Here is a 15,016-nt window from a genome sequence, read left to right on the forward strand (position 1 = left end):
ACAAAATGAAAACTAGATAACAAATGCTTGGGGGCGACGTTTGTTGTTTCATTTATCCAATCAGGACGGGTCTAGACTTAGGAAATTTTGGCACTTTGAATTGAATTCCATTTTCCATTCACAAATGGCATTCAAGCGGAGTCATTTTGATGTAGATTTCCGGGTATAATATATCATTTTCAATATCTAAATAAAAAATAAAACGTATACTTGGAAAGATAACATGGGATAAAAGATAACTCTGCCATTATATTGTCTTGTGAATGAAGGGGTTCGAAATCAATGTTAAAGTCAAATTGAATTCATATCACTGTCAGTTCATTGGACAGTTTATCTCCGAAATAGCTGCGGCGACGATTCAGTCGAATGACGCAAAATAACACCCCGGGAGTCAGTTGGAACTTATTAGTTATGTACCCTTCTTTATTAATAAACCTCGGATATTGACTTCAATAATGGCATCATTGACTTTGGGGTAAAAAGAAGCAGAAACTGACTAGCAAGTGGCCACTTGTAGACAAGCAGCAATATACGGCCTCGACCAGGGGAGAGATCTCCATCAATTTTACCCACATACTAGCTATCAAGTTAAACAAATCCCCTCCTGGCAAGATATACTTCAGAACAAGGAATATATGAAGCCATCATGACCTCGAGCTCTTCGGAAAACAAACTCCTAAACGAGGACCCTACTGTCCTTTCTTGAGGAGCTTAATGATGAGGCAAGATTTAAGCCAACGAAATAGACCTCAAGTTCGACTCCCGCGACCAACTTTCCAAGGAAGTTTGCTTCGTCCTGATCAAAACTGAGTATAGGGATTTCGACAAAATAACACGCTAAGCTGACAGAATGGTGGATAGTCATCGAGGCTCTCATCATGAAATAATTGTACGAGCAGCAAATCGCAACAATACATGGTCAACCATTTTCAATCGGCATTCTCGAGACAATTCTGGAAGCCCGAAACGTGGACGCTTGAAGCCCTAATCAAAATGATGTCCAGGACAATCAAGTTTGCGTTCATCACTCCTGTTTTGCTCAAGAAACTTGAAATTTTGCCAAACAATAGACGAGAACACATTACCTCAGGCCAGGCTTACTTAGTATAGGAGCAAAATCCCGTGGATTCATGGGGCCTCTTTTTTGCCTTAACAATACCTTGAGCGTAACGAGCCACTCGACTCCATATGTCGTTGCTCTGCAGCATGACTTCAATAATGGTGTCCGGGGATGCAAGATACCCTTCCATCGAAAGGTGATGGCGATGAAGCTCTCCAGAAGAAAAACGTCTAATAGGCATCATCCATCACACCCTTGCAAGAAATGCAGTCGGGCGACCGTGATCTCTCGATCGTCTGCAGGTAAGATAGAAGATACCCATGTCCGCTGAGATGCTGAGTTAGGCAATGTTCAACCTCACCGTGCTTTCGATTGAACCACAGGCGTACGTCTTTTATGACTTTTTATGCTTCCCAAGATTGTTGTCACACGCTGAGAATACGGGCTATCTCGCGGTACCTATCTTATTTTCCTCGCCTTTTCTGAGGTATATAAACCTCCGCTCAGTAGCATGGAAAGCGATAGGAATGACTCCCACTATCACCATTACAGCTGGCTTCGAGCTGTACGATAGGCGGAAACAACTCGCCGAGCCCCACGTCTTTCTACTTGCGCTAGGCACTTATGGTACATTTCCTTACTGAGGAATCAGCCCATATTTCGGCACCATAAAGGGGGACAGACTGAACCGCGAAGGTTGAGAATCAGCCGTCCAATCACAAGCATTCTAGCTGCAGCCTTGTTTGCTTGAAGAAGCTCATCTTTGTGTCCATCCATCCAAGAAGCCGCATTTCACCGCCAACTTCGACAAAACCATGGTTTCACCAACCTGAATAGAGAGGACTGTAGGAACCTTCCCCTTGGTCGGCATACCGACTTCAGTTTTCTCCAGTGCTTAGGATTGTCCGGATAGCTCAGTGGTTAGAGCACTGGGTTGTCATACGGAAGGCCGAAGTTCAAACCTCGCTGGGATTTGTATCGCGACTTGACGTCGGATACCAGCCGACTCAGCTGTGATTGAGTACCTGAGTCCAATCATTGTAATAATCTCCAGCGAGCGCAATGCTGACCACATTGTCTCCTACAGTTTACTGTAGTGTACCGTTTCGGTCTTGAATGAAGTGCTCTAACACACTTCAAGGCCCTGATCCAATATGGATTGTTGCGCCAACGATTATTATTATTATTAGGAGAGTCCATGATAAGTCATCCATCTGTTTACTCGCCGCATCACTATCCCAAGTAGGTGCTAAGTTTGCTCAACTGTGCGTACGGTAACTAATGCGGCAGCATCATCCGCGTATCCGACCAGATGTGGTTCATCAGGCATCTTGAGTCGAAGAAGTCTATCATAAAAGGCGTTCCAAAGATCCGGTCCAAGGATAGATCCCTGAGTCACTCCCGAACCTCCATTCGACGCTGTTCTTCCCGGGTTTTGTAGAGTAAGGCATGGTCCTTTAAATAGTCCCTCAACATCCGCAATAAGTAGCTTTGTGTATGAAAAGGATTCTCCAGTGCACTACCTCGCAGAATTTAAGGCGTTTCTTACACGAAGAGTAACAAAGAGCACCACTCGTCGACAGTGGCGACTGTGTGCCTTAGGCAGTTTTACTGCTCGGATCACCTCGTCAGTGACATCAATTGTAGATCGCCCCGCTCTAAAACCATATTGCATTAGTGAGTAGTCTTCCGTAGCACGTATTCCGTCAGCCAGTCGTGGTTTCAGGAGCTTCTCGAGCAGCTTCCAAACTGTATCCAACATGCTGAGCGGCTGAAACGCTGACGGCGTCTCTAGACCGCCTTTATCCTTGCTCATTAGCACTCGCAACCTTTCAGCGAGAGGGAAAAACGCCTCCTATCAAACGTGCATTGAATGCACCAAGTAACAAGTCCGGATTGTATTTAGATACGAGTTTCAAAACTTTGCTGGGACTACTGTCCGGTCTTGGTGTTTTTTGTAATTCATGGACAAGACCGCCCCTTCTAGTTCCTTTGCAGTGAATAGTTTGTATTCCTCAATACTCACTCCTTCATCGACAGCACTTCAGATGGGGTAGGCAGGAAAAAGAGCCTGCACGATTTCTTTCACCTTCACTGCAAAGTTTTTTGGTAACTAGCTTATACCCGAGGCCCCATAGCTCTCTGTTTACGGCGTTGATTAGCTCCTGCTAGCAGCGTGCTTTCTGCCTGTTGATTTCGTGGCCGAATTCCTTTTTCCCAATCTTATTCTCTTCGGTTCTAAGTGTCACCTCGTCATGGCCTCTTGCGCGATGAGCAATCTGCTGAAGTTTCAGGCAATTCCTTCATAGGCTTGCAATTTCAGCCGTCCACCAGTACACGGGCAACTTTTCGGGACGCAGTTTCCTTTTGAGAGCCGGTAAGATAATAAGGCTCACCATTGAATGAACTGTCTGCGCCTAGGTCTTTTCGCTGATATGAGAGAGCTTCGAGAAATTCTGCTACGTCCATTTTCCCGATGTTCCATCCGGTAGGTGTTTGCCCAATGGTAAAACATTGGGAACTGCCGTGTGTCACTTTAAAGGAAATGTACTGATGATTACTGGCCGTGAAATCCTCCAGTATCTTCGATCGTTGGACCGCTGACACTAATAGTGCCCTCGCAACCAGGGCATCGGAATGTCGGAATGCTACCGGTATTTAGGACAATAAGGCTCCAAAGTATGTGTGTCTTGAGAATCTGGTTAAAGCTTGCTCTATTCGAGGGCTCTGGCGTTAAAGTCTCCTCCTTCGGCGGTCAAGGGGTAGTATATAACTCCGTCATGCTATTAAAGATAAATTTATAAGAATGCCAACTGGAAAGTAAAGAACGCGATCGCTAGTACGCTACGAACCTCCATAGCCGTGGCGCCGGGAGACGCTGTATCACATTGGCTTGCCGACCGTGATGCAGTGGGCGAACTCTCCAAAGGCCTGGTTAGGGCGAGCAGATCCGAGTATGCACGGGAACTCATCTGTAGTGGCAATAGGTCGCGAAACCTTACCAGGGATATGCTGGTACCATGGGAACCGGGATAGCCCCTAAATTGACATACTTCAGGTGAATTCCTGTTGTGTGTGCATTCAGCTCGGTTGTTTGCGGTTCGCCCTCTGGTGGGAACTTCATAGGGGTTGTAGTTGCGTTCAAGCGAACAGAGACCTTCGGGCCTCAGCGTGGTGTTGCGTTTCAACACGGGTGCCGTGGTGGGTCTTCCATAGACCAGTATGAATGCTGAGCCATGCACTCGGTATAGACTCTGATTGTGGTCAAAAAATCAATTCGTATCTTAAGAAGACCGTGGGATTAAGTCCACGAGACAGGTACCCACGTAAAATACGGTGACGTAACTGTCAGCGCCACTGAAGTCGAGAAGGCAATAAAACGAATGAAATTGAGGAAAACCACAGGACCAGACGACATCGCATCTGAGCTCTGGAAAGCAACACTGTGGCTCAGTGAATTCTATAATCGGGTTATTCAGGAAGGAAGAACATCATCTGACTGGCAAGAAAGTACCACTGTAAAGGTAGTCCAGTAGAATGTTCAAATTACCGTCCGATCCGATTCTTTTCCCATACCATGAAGATTTTTGAACGCATTCTTGACAACCGTATTGGCTAAATCGTTGAAATAACCGTGAATCAAGTAGAATTTGTCAAGAACTGCGGACCTACTGACGTAATGCACGCGATTATTCATGGAGAAACACCGTGAGAAGTATCGCCCTCTTTAAATTGCATTTCAAGATCCAGAGAAAGCGTTTGACCGTGTGCCACACAAACTCATCTAGTAAGGTCTACGACAACACTTAGTGCCAGAAGAACTCGTGCGCTGGGTTCATTTGCTCTACCACATTCCGAAAAGTAAAGTGCGAAGTGCAGCGGGTGTCCCAAAGCCGCTTCGTGTCTCTGCTCATGTTCATCAAGCAAACGCCCTCTCACCGCTCCACTTTGTTCTTGTTATGGACGCTGTCACAGTGACATCCAACATCCAGCGCTCTATACACTGCTTTATGCAGATGATGTTTTCCAAGCGTCTAACAGCGATAACGATAACGAGCTATTTGTTCAAAAATGGAATGACCGCCTCATGCAACACGGTCTCAGATTGAATCTGAATAAAACTGAATTTTTGACGACCAATGCCCATAAAACAGGCACAATTATTGTCAGCGACAATGACCTACCCAGAACTGAGCGATTTGAATACTTCGGGTCAATGTTATCAGCCAATTGAGAACCTGGATGAAGTGGGGTTCCACAACTGGTGTTCTTTCTGATCGATTGATCGATGAACGTCTCAAATCTACCGCATTGTCGCCCGTCCTGTCGCTCTCAGTGGTTCTAAGTGTTGACCGACTATAAAAAACAATGAACGGCGTCTTGCGGTAATGGAAACGAAGATTCACGTCACTGGCTTGCGGCTTTCTAGTGAATTCTTTTTCTCAATCAATAGTAGAAACATTGAACACAACTCTGAAGACTGACTCAGCGAATTTCGACCATAATAAATCAGGACGGGTCTAATGGCTCAAAGATCTCTTCTCTTGTACACACATTTTTCTACGAAATGATGCGCCTTACAGTCTGAGAAGCACAACATCATCTAGCTACCCGACGAGGAGGCAGTAATTTCAACGGACAGGCTCAAACCAGGACACTCGCTAGGAGACCTTGGAAAACTACATTCACCGCCGCCAGAATATCCACACCAATAACGCTGTACTGCCAGGAGCGGTCAACGACTTCCAAACCCAAGGTACGATTCAATATCTAACACGGCAGAAGCATTAAGGGGAGCCATGCAGCAGTACCACTAAATGCAAATTCTGAATCGCCAAACGACACGTAAAGTCCGTGATGGTATCTTTCACGTTTCACCCAAACTGGAAGAAAATGAAGTTATTATTATTATTCTGTTAAGGGAGAGTCGTACCGCGACCGTAAAGACCTATTGTGCCCCTTTTACTGGTTATAGTGTACCTATTGATCATAGTATCTCAAGCAGGCCTATAACCGTCAGGAACTTTAGTCTGTTCCCTATTTCCAGATCTTTCAGCTTTGCAACTGGTATTAAGTGTTCCCCCAGATGCACAAGTTCCGGACACTGTCCCAGGACGTGTGTAGAGGCTTCGTTATACTCCTCACAAAACTTGCAGGCAGTGTCCGTAGATATCCCTAGCTTCCCTAGGTGATAGTTTAGCGGCAGCGACCAGTGAGAATTCCTACTATTATTCGGAGGTTCTTTTTGGTGAGGTTCAAGCAATTCATTGTGCGCATGGGACTGTATCCCCCATTAAGCACCCCGGAATGCTCCATCCCTGATAAGCCCCCCCCAGTACAGTTCCCTTAACCGTTTCTCTTCGTTTGTTAGATTCATAGCCATGAAACCCTTTCCGATTCCACAGAAGAGTTCTGGCTCATGTAAAGGGAAGCCCCCGTCTCCCGTCTTGGCTAGTTCATCCGCTGCCTCATTGCCTTCCAATCCAGCATGGGCTGGAACCCAAAGTATCCAGACCTTGTTGGACGAGCCGAGTGTATTCAGTCCCTCAAGGCAATCCCACACCGGTTTAGAGTTCACCTGGTTGGACCTAAGTGCCTTGATCGCTGCTTGGCTATCGGTGAGAATAACTATGTTCTGCCCCCTGTAGTTCCTTTGCAGATTAAAGGAGGCACATTTGTCTATGGCGTATAGTTCCACCTGGAATATGCTAGTGTACCTACCCATTGGCTCAAAGTACATTTTCCTTAGACCAATGACACCGGCACCCGCTCCCTCTGCTGTGAGGGATCCGTCAGTGTATCAAGTAATTATTGCTGGTTTAAGCCGTATGTCGCAGCCACGCTTTCCCAGTTTGCCTTGTTACTCCAACGTGTTTCAAACTTCTTATCGAAGTGAAATTTCGTTGTCATGTTATGCCTTGGTATCAGCAATTCGGGATACCGGCTAGAGAGAATATCAATCTTCCTTCGATTTAGGCAGCTCCCTGCCTCACTCATACTCCCGGCCATCCTGAATATTGCCCTCCTTACCTGCATCTTTATGTGCAGATGGAGAGGGGTTAATCCCAGAAGGACCTCCAGGGATGCCTTTGGAGCTTATGTAATTCCCTGGCTTGCGTGCTGAGTTCGGTTCTTTCCGCCCAGATTACCGGTCCATAGGTAATCATTGGCCTTACTATTATATTATATATCCAAAGTAGTATCTTCAGGCTACAACCCCATTTTTTCCTGCTATGGATCTAGAAGTCATCAGAGCCCTCGTGGCTTTGCGATGTGTTGTCGAAAGCTCCTTCGGTATCCAAAAACGCACACAGTGCAATTTCTTTTGTTTCTATGGCATCCCGTTGTACCTCTGTCAGCTGATACAGAGCAGTTTCAGTTGACCGTCCTGCCCGGTAAGCGCGTTGACAGTGATGTAGGGGATTACGCTTTAGAACTTTAGTTCAAATATAGTTGTCTATGACCTTCTCCACCGTTTTGAGAACGAACGATGTTAGGCAAATTGGTCTGAAAGATTTAATGTGAAAAGGATCCTTTTTACCGCTTTCGGACTAAAGTCCCCTTTTGCCCGTGTCCATATCCTTGGTATGTAACCCAGTGCTATTCTCCTCCTTATCACCTTCAGAAGAGACTCTAGGATAATTCCTATGCCTCTCTGGATTAGTGCTGGGAAATTCCATCTACCCCGGGAGATTTCAGTGGTTTAAAAGTTCCCACTGGCCACCTTATCCTAGCTTCTGAGCATAGCTCGTTTGCTAGTTTCCAGTTTTCCTTCCTTCCCCTTTTATTCGTTGTTGGGGTGTCACGCAGAATGTTGTCGCCTGCTTTCGTGGGGTAGGACTCCGGGAAATGAGTTCTGACAACCTAAAGAATGGGGTAGGGTGTGATCATTACAATAAAGGACCAACTGTCATTATTTGCAATGATTTTATGGATTAGCATCACACTTTCACAAATTTATCACTTAAAAATTTTGGGATCACTCTGAGTACTATGTACAAAATACTTTTGCGAGGCATCCATGGTCAGGATCAAATTTCCTGTTACCGATACATTTGCCCTCCTTCGACACACCATTTTCACATAAAATAAATCCTGAGCAATCTCCAGACTTTGGAAACATTGTGTTATCGGATTTGCTAGTACAACTGGTATCACTACACTTATTTCCAATGGGATCAAATGTTAATCCATCTGGGCAGAAAAGATAGTACAAGATTCCATTGTGGCACATAAAAAATCCTGCTGGGTCCTGGGGGTGACTGAATGTCGATCCTTCTAAATGGTCTCCACAGTTGGCCCTACAAACTGTCAGCAGTGATAGAAGAATCGCTGAAATCACAAAACCTGAAAGGACAAATTTTGATGTGGGTAAGTTTTGGTCTTCCTAGTTCAAGGCACGAGGAATAATGGATTCACCTGGATGCATTTTCTTTAAAATTGTTCCACACTTTATTTGACTCAACGGAAGATAGCATCTTTTATTTACATTCGCAACTCTTTTATAGGAACCGATAAGGTGCAATTAGACTAAGATGTTATCAGTGAGGAAATTCGCGGAATAGACTTAAGCAAAATCCTAAAGATTAACGTCCATTGTATCTAGTTTGCGTTTTCATCTTTCCACTTTACTTATATCAATTTTCCACGCTTCAGGAGATATTAACGCTCTTAATTGATTGGTGTGTATTGGAAAAGGTAATACATAACTTGCGGAAATCCCGCCCCTTTTCTGGCCCACCCAGAATAGTCAGCACATTTTCACGTGTTACTTGTCACTCATGTACGAGACGAACTTATGAGCGGGACGTTAGATACTAATATTGTATTCGTTGACGTTTCAAACATCGACTCCCAAGTTCAAATCCCCGTTGGGTCATAGGGCTTTGCGAGTGGATCTGCGGCTATTCCGGGTATTCACTCTCACATAACCGGTAATAATCAAAGGAACCACAGCAGAAAATACTATTTAAGAAAAAGATACTCCAAAAATCGAAAAGCTTATCATGATAAATGGTATAATGACTATGCAATTGTAATTGTCACATCAATTCTTTTTTAACTCTCTATCGTAAATTCCCCCACTAAACCAAGTAGCTTAAAACTTAAATATGAATAGAATTCTGAGAAGTTTCGATTTAACCTGGATTTTTGCTCTCAATGCTTTTTGAAATTTATGACTATCAAATTTAGAAAATTTCATCACCACGGGTGGCGTTTTTCGAAAGATAACGTTATCAAAAAATGAAATATTGGAAAAGCATTAAATTCATTTAAACGACCCTGCAGTGAGCAAGTGCAATCTGAAATGGGGACCATGACGAGAAATATTGAGTTTAGTTCTTTGGTCGACCCGACTCCCCCGGGGTAAGGAGTAAAGAGGGCATGCTAAAAAGTATCCCCTTTCTATTCCCGCTAAAAGTTCGTATTACTGGAAAATTTATGGTGGCCCGAAAAAGAGCGAGAGAGAGTAATTCACCATCATCAACGGCGCAACAACCGGTATCCGGTCTAGGCCTGCCTTAATAAGGAACTCCAGACATCCCGGTTTTACACCGAGGTCCACCAATTCGATATCCCTAAAAGCTCTTTGGCGTCCTGACCTACCCCATCGCTCCATCTTAGGGTCTGCCTCGTCTTCTTTTTCTACCATAGATATTGCCCTTATAGACTTTCCGGATGGGATCATCCTTATCCGCGCAATGCTGACCACATTGCCTCCTAGTGTACCGTTACGGTCTTGAATGAAGTGCTCTAACACACTTCAAGGCCCTGATCCAATATGGATTGTTGCGCCAACGATTATTATTATTATTATCATCCTTATCCATACGGATTAAGTGACCCGCCCACCGCAACCTGTTGACTCGGATTTTATCCATAACCAGACGGTCATGGTATCGCTCATAGATTTCGTCGTTATGTAGGCTACGGAATCGTCCATCCTCATGTAGGGGGCCAAAAATTCTTCGGAGGATTCTTCTCTCGAACGCGGCCAATTTTTATAAGCTGAAACAGGCCAGGTTAAAGAGGACGCATAAAAGGGCATCCCTTATCTTAGACCGTTGTTGATGTCGAATGGTCTCGAGACTAATCCGCTAGCTGGCCTAATACTTGCGTCCTAGTAGCCTCGAGAAAGTTGGAGAGTGAGCTGGTACGAAAATGCGTCGCTCGTCCCAGCGCCCAAGGATGGACGCAGTAAGGGCTAAAATACCTGACTAGACATCGGGATGCGCAGACGGAGAGGAGCATAGGGGCTGATTCCATATTATAGGCGGACACGAAAAGTAACAGAAAATCCACGGGAAGCAGAAACAACCGCGCCTCCCGATGAAAACACTACGAGAGACAAATGGATCGCAGATAGCCCATTGCAGAGCGAACTGCGGAAAAAACGAAAGGAGTAAGTGGCATCTGAAGGAGAATTCACTCAGGTACTCTTCAAAACTCAAAAGAAGAAGGCGAAGCGGGAAGACGAAGCATCAAAAGGAAAGTGAACTAGACCACCAGCTTTGCTTATTAAGTCGACGGAGGGCAAGACTTTTGCGGAAGTCCTCAGTGAAATCCGTTACAAGATTAGACCCGAAGATAACGGAGTAGAAGTGTCTTCCATTCGTAGAATGAAGGGTTGGTGGAGTCCTAGTCGAACTAGGCCCGAAGACAATAAATAAAGTTACGTTCTGTGAAGCAATCAAGCGGGTTCAGGGGGTAAAACCTTTGCTTGGCAGCCTGAAACCCACGTATTCTCTGGAAATCCGAGTCGAACGAGGCAGAAGAGGCCATTAAACGCGAATGTCCGAAATGGTATCACCTCTGCAAACTCCCGAAGCCAAAAGATCGCGGTAGTAGAAGTTGCCGAGCAATAGGCGTGAAAGATTCTAAACACGTGAGGAAATCAGAATTGTTTGGGTAGTGTGTAGGATACGAATCCGGGCCGCCCCAACCTGTTTTGATTATGGGCACACATCTACAATCTGTGGGGGACCTGACAGAAGGGCAATATGGCGTAAATGCAGTCAGTCAGACCATAAAGCGAACACCTGCAATGAAAAGAAAAGCTGCATCCTATGCAGGGACCGTGGTGCGTATGATGAGAACGTTGCGCACACTACGGACTCAGGGGGTGTACAGTCTGAAGAAGTAGAACTGGAAAAGGGTAGGGCGCGATCAATATGATTCGCATCCTTCAAATCAATATGCACCGGAGTGCAACCGCTCATGACTTGCTAGCGCAGTTCGCTGCGTAAACCAAAACTTTAGATTTAGTACTCATCAGTGAGCAGTACCGAAACAAGGACCCAGTTTCATGGCAACTTGACATATCAGGTACCGCTGCCATCTGGGTTCGGGACGGCACCCTCTTTAAGGTTTCCACACAAGGCCGAGGGGACCGCTTTGACTGAATACGATGTTCAGGGATAACGTTTTTCAGTGTTTACCTTACGCCGGATAAGACGATGCCGGACTTTCGACACAAGCTTGATGCTTTCGAGGACGCTCTCTTAGGCCCAGATGGGCGGATCCTGGTCGGGGGTGACTTCAATGCCAGGGCATTTGAATGGGGCATGCCTCACACAGACAGAGGGAAAAGAATTCTCGAAATGACGGCAAGAACAGGATCGGTAATTCTAAACACCGGACCCACCCCAACGTTCCACGCCCAGGTTGCGAGGGAAGCATTCCGGACGTAACCTTGGTGCCCGAGTCACTGGTGTCGTTGGTGCACGGGTGGCGAGTTCTGGAAGACATCTCGGCAAACGACCATTAGTTCATTGCCTTCGAAGTGGTGGACACAAACTTTCGGTGTGCGCCACCCCGGCGCTATTTTTGGACATGGAACGTTGTGAAAGTGAACACCGGGAGGTATGTCGAAACTCTTGGAACAGATAAGGCCGCGCTGGAGGGTATTCCTGGGGGTGGTGACGATGCAGCTGACACTGTCATAAATTCAGTTATGAACCTGATAACGACGGCCTGCGGAACTTCCTCGCCTAGAGGGCATCGAGACTTGGTAAACCTTTTATGTATTGGAGGTCGGTGAAAATGGCTGAGCTCCGGAAAAAGTGTCAAAGGCTCTGCCGCTTAACACAATGTCTAAGCGGTCTAAGCAGGAGGAGGCACATACCATAATAACGGAGAACAAACCAGCGAAAAGGAGACTCCGCAGCTCAATAGACAAGAGCAGAGCTCGCTGCTGACAGCATCTGGTCGACGAGGTGAATGGGGACCCGTGGAGACTCATTTATAAACTGGTAACCCGAAAAATCGGGGCTACGCCCATCACACTTTTTTTTCTTGTGCAAGGTGGGATAGGATTCGTCAGCAGCTTTATTTAAACACAGTGGATCTCTCTTCAGACAACATTGTCGAGGTAATGCTGACGAGTGCTGTCAAGTGGAGCCGTGTTGCCCATTACGTTCGGGTTCTTCTCGTTGCTAAGAAAATAGAACTCGACCGGTGGAAGAGCCGGATGGCAGCGGGTTCCTTGAACTGACAGTTCCCTCCCTCCTCGCCCTTCCCGTTGGTGAAAGGAACTCCCTGATTTGAAGGCTCAGCAAGGCGGGAGAGTTCATGGACTAGCCCGAAGTAATGTGACAAACGGTTCCAGGCTAGCTCTCTGACGATGGGGAGGTGTTTAGTTGGTAGTCCGACGACGTACCGTTGCGGGAGTCCAACACTCTGTGCATAAACGCATTCACCTACCCTACCCTACAAAAAGGAATGACATATATGCTACGTCTTCCAACGTCCATCCACTCTTAGGCACTACGGCGGTATAATATAGTCAACAATCTTCTATGAGTAGTATTTTTGTTGTTGCTACTGTGACAGGTACCCTATATAACAATTTTGTGGTAACCATTTTAGAAAGCAGTAACCTTCCTGTTGATTTAGTCGACCACTGTTTGGATGATGGAATTCATTTTGCTACCCTTTTATTCACCGTGAAACCTGTGGTTTTCAAGGAATGAGAATACTCTCTATTTTCCGTAGTAACCGCAATAGCTAATTTGTGGTCTTTTCCCTTATTTTCATAAGAATTCCAGCGGTAAATGCGCACTTCATCAGCAAATTGCTTGTAGCGGTTACTTTTGTGGATCCTGCTGTTTTTATCTGGCCTCGCACATTGGTCAGGGTCAGCGTAGTCACCTATCTTACATTGAGGTGGTGTTACCTGCGTCTCCCATGTAACTTTACCAGATGACGCTTGGACGTTTTTCTCCTCTACCTCAGATCACCGTTACTTAGAATTAAGTCTAACTATTGCAGGCGAACAGCTGTTATCCTGGGATAACGGATTGGCGACAAAATTGAACTCCCTAGGTTACTAGGGACTCCTTTCGCGATAGAAGATCAATTGAAAACTCTGAATCGCACACTTTTAGAGAGCTTTGAAGAGGCTTGCTCTATTTCCCGAGGCCAACGTGGTAAAACGGTTCCATTGTGGAATCAAGAACTGCAGACACTCAGGAAATCAACCAACGAGGGCGCATTTTTCAGCAGTAGGGCGGAGCTTTAAGATACTCTGCGTGATCCCCAGAAGCGATAAGTGTCTCTTCTAGGTACGCTGTTGTGAAGGGGAAGTCACGAGGAAGATAATGTATTGGCCGGTCAAGAGGTTGAACAGCTTGGCGCTGTTCCAACCGGAAAAGCCCAAAAGGTGTCATGGCGGTCTCTTCTATATATTCTCCTACGTAAATGGGGTCACTGCGTCATGTTTAGGTTTATAACCGAAAACGTGGTTCCACTTAGCTCTTGAAGCAAGTCATCGACCATCAGAAGCAGGTAGCGATCTGTAGTCGTACAGGCATTGGATCGTCTGTAGTCACCCGGGACGCGCCAAGTTTCTTTTGTTTTGTAACGAGATGTAACCTACTCGCCCACTTCCACCACTCTCCCATCTCCAGGGCCGAAAGTCGCTTAGATTTCTTTTTTTTCGGCGATTAGAAGAGGGATGAGGGTATTTGAAAAATGGCGGGTCAGACGTGTACATCTGGGGGTGGATCAGAGGTCAGGTCAGCCGCCTAGCCAGTTAAGGTCAACGAATTACAACAGTATGCCGTATTATTTGACGTAAGATTTGAAGCAGGCAAATCAATGAGAAGCAGGGTTGTGTCGGGTCTATGTGGCCTTTTGATGTGAGGCAAGTGGAAGCGTCGATCAACTGTTGACTTCGAAGATTAGCAAGTTGTTGGAAGAGACCATGGGGATGGCGGCTACCATAAACTTCCAATCGAAGTATCGGCACAACTGTAGTGTGAGTTGCACCTTATCAGTTCCATGCGTGGCAATCAATGAGGCAGTTTTCAACGGCAGCTTAAGTAGCGTTGATTTTCGCGTCCTGGATCGATGGTGGCGCTAAGTTCTTTCCGTAAGTGCCGCGGAAACCACAAAATTTGTCGCCAGTTGTACTGCGTCAGGGCCGAGATCTTGATATGAGGCGCCCTTGACATCGGTTTGGTTGCCATATACTCAGTCAGAGATTCGACCATCGAGGGCTGAACTGCAGTCTGGTAGCGATTGATGGCTTCCTAACTGCTATGGATGCTCACGATCGAGTTTGTTAACCAATGAAGCCAGTTCATCGAGAGAGGGATGATTTCACCTTTTTCAAGGTGCGGGTGATGACTGGTGAAGAAGACCGAACCGTTCGATTCTGATGGCGTCGTTATGCACCGCTGACTAGGCCAATGTTCTCATGTGGCGCAGGGACTGCAACGACTTGTTGCATCCAACTTTCACCTCGTTGAAGAAATTGTGTAATTGATGGTCGGTAGAGTCGGTTAAGCCAGTTTTAAGGCTCTGGAGAGTTCTTAAGGATGTTGGCGATCTCTTGGACCGTTGCATCTTCGAGAGCTCAGACGACCTGATCAAATTTGTTGGCGTCCCACCGAATTTTATGATTATTGAATGTAGATTCAACCCTCATGAACAAGAAAGTCGGTAGATGCACTG

The 15,016-nt window shown here is 46.0% G+C and overlaps 1 protein-coding gene across 1 annotated transcript; it reads right to left on the minus strand.

The window, feature by feature from the left end:
- Positions 1-7,972: 7,972 nt before the first annotated feature.
- On the minus strand, positions 7,973-8,639 carry LOC119649158. Its single transcript, XM_038051167.1, has 2 exons — positions 8,480-8,639; positions 7,973-8,407 (listed from the first exon to the last, which is right to left on the minus strand). Exons 1-2 carry the CDS (start codon positions 8,487-8,489, stop codon positions 8,052-8,054), a joined length of 366 nt encoding a protein of 121 aa, XP_037907095.1. The 5' UTR covers positions 8,490-8,639; the 3' UTR covers positions 7,973-8,051.
- Between the last annotated feature and the right edge of the window lie 6,377 nt (positions 8,640-15,016).

This window comes from Hermetia illucens, chromosome 2 (genome assembly GCF_905115235.1).
Source record: "Hermetia illucens chromosome 2, iHerIll2.2.curated.20191125, whole genome shotgun sequence".
Taxonomy (NCBI): Eukaryota; Metazoa; Arthropoda; class Insecta; order Diptera; family Stratiomyidae; genus Hermetia; species Hermetia illucens.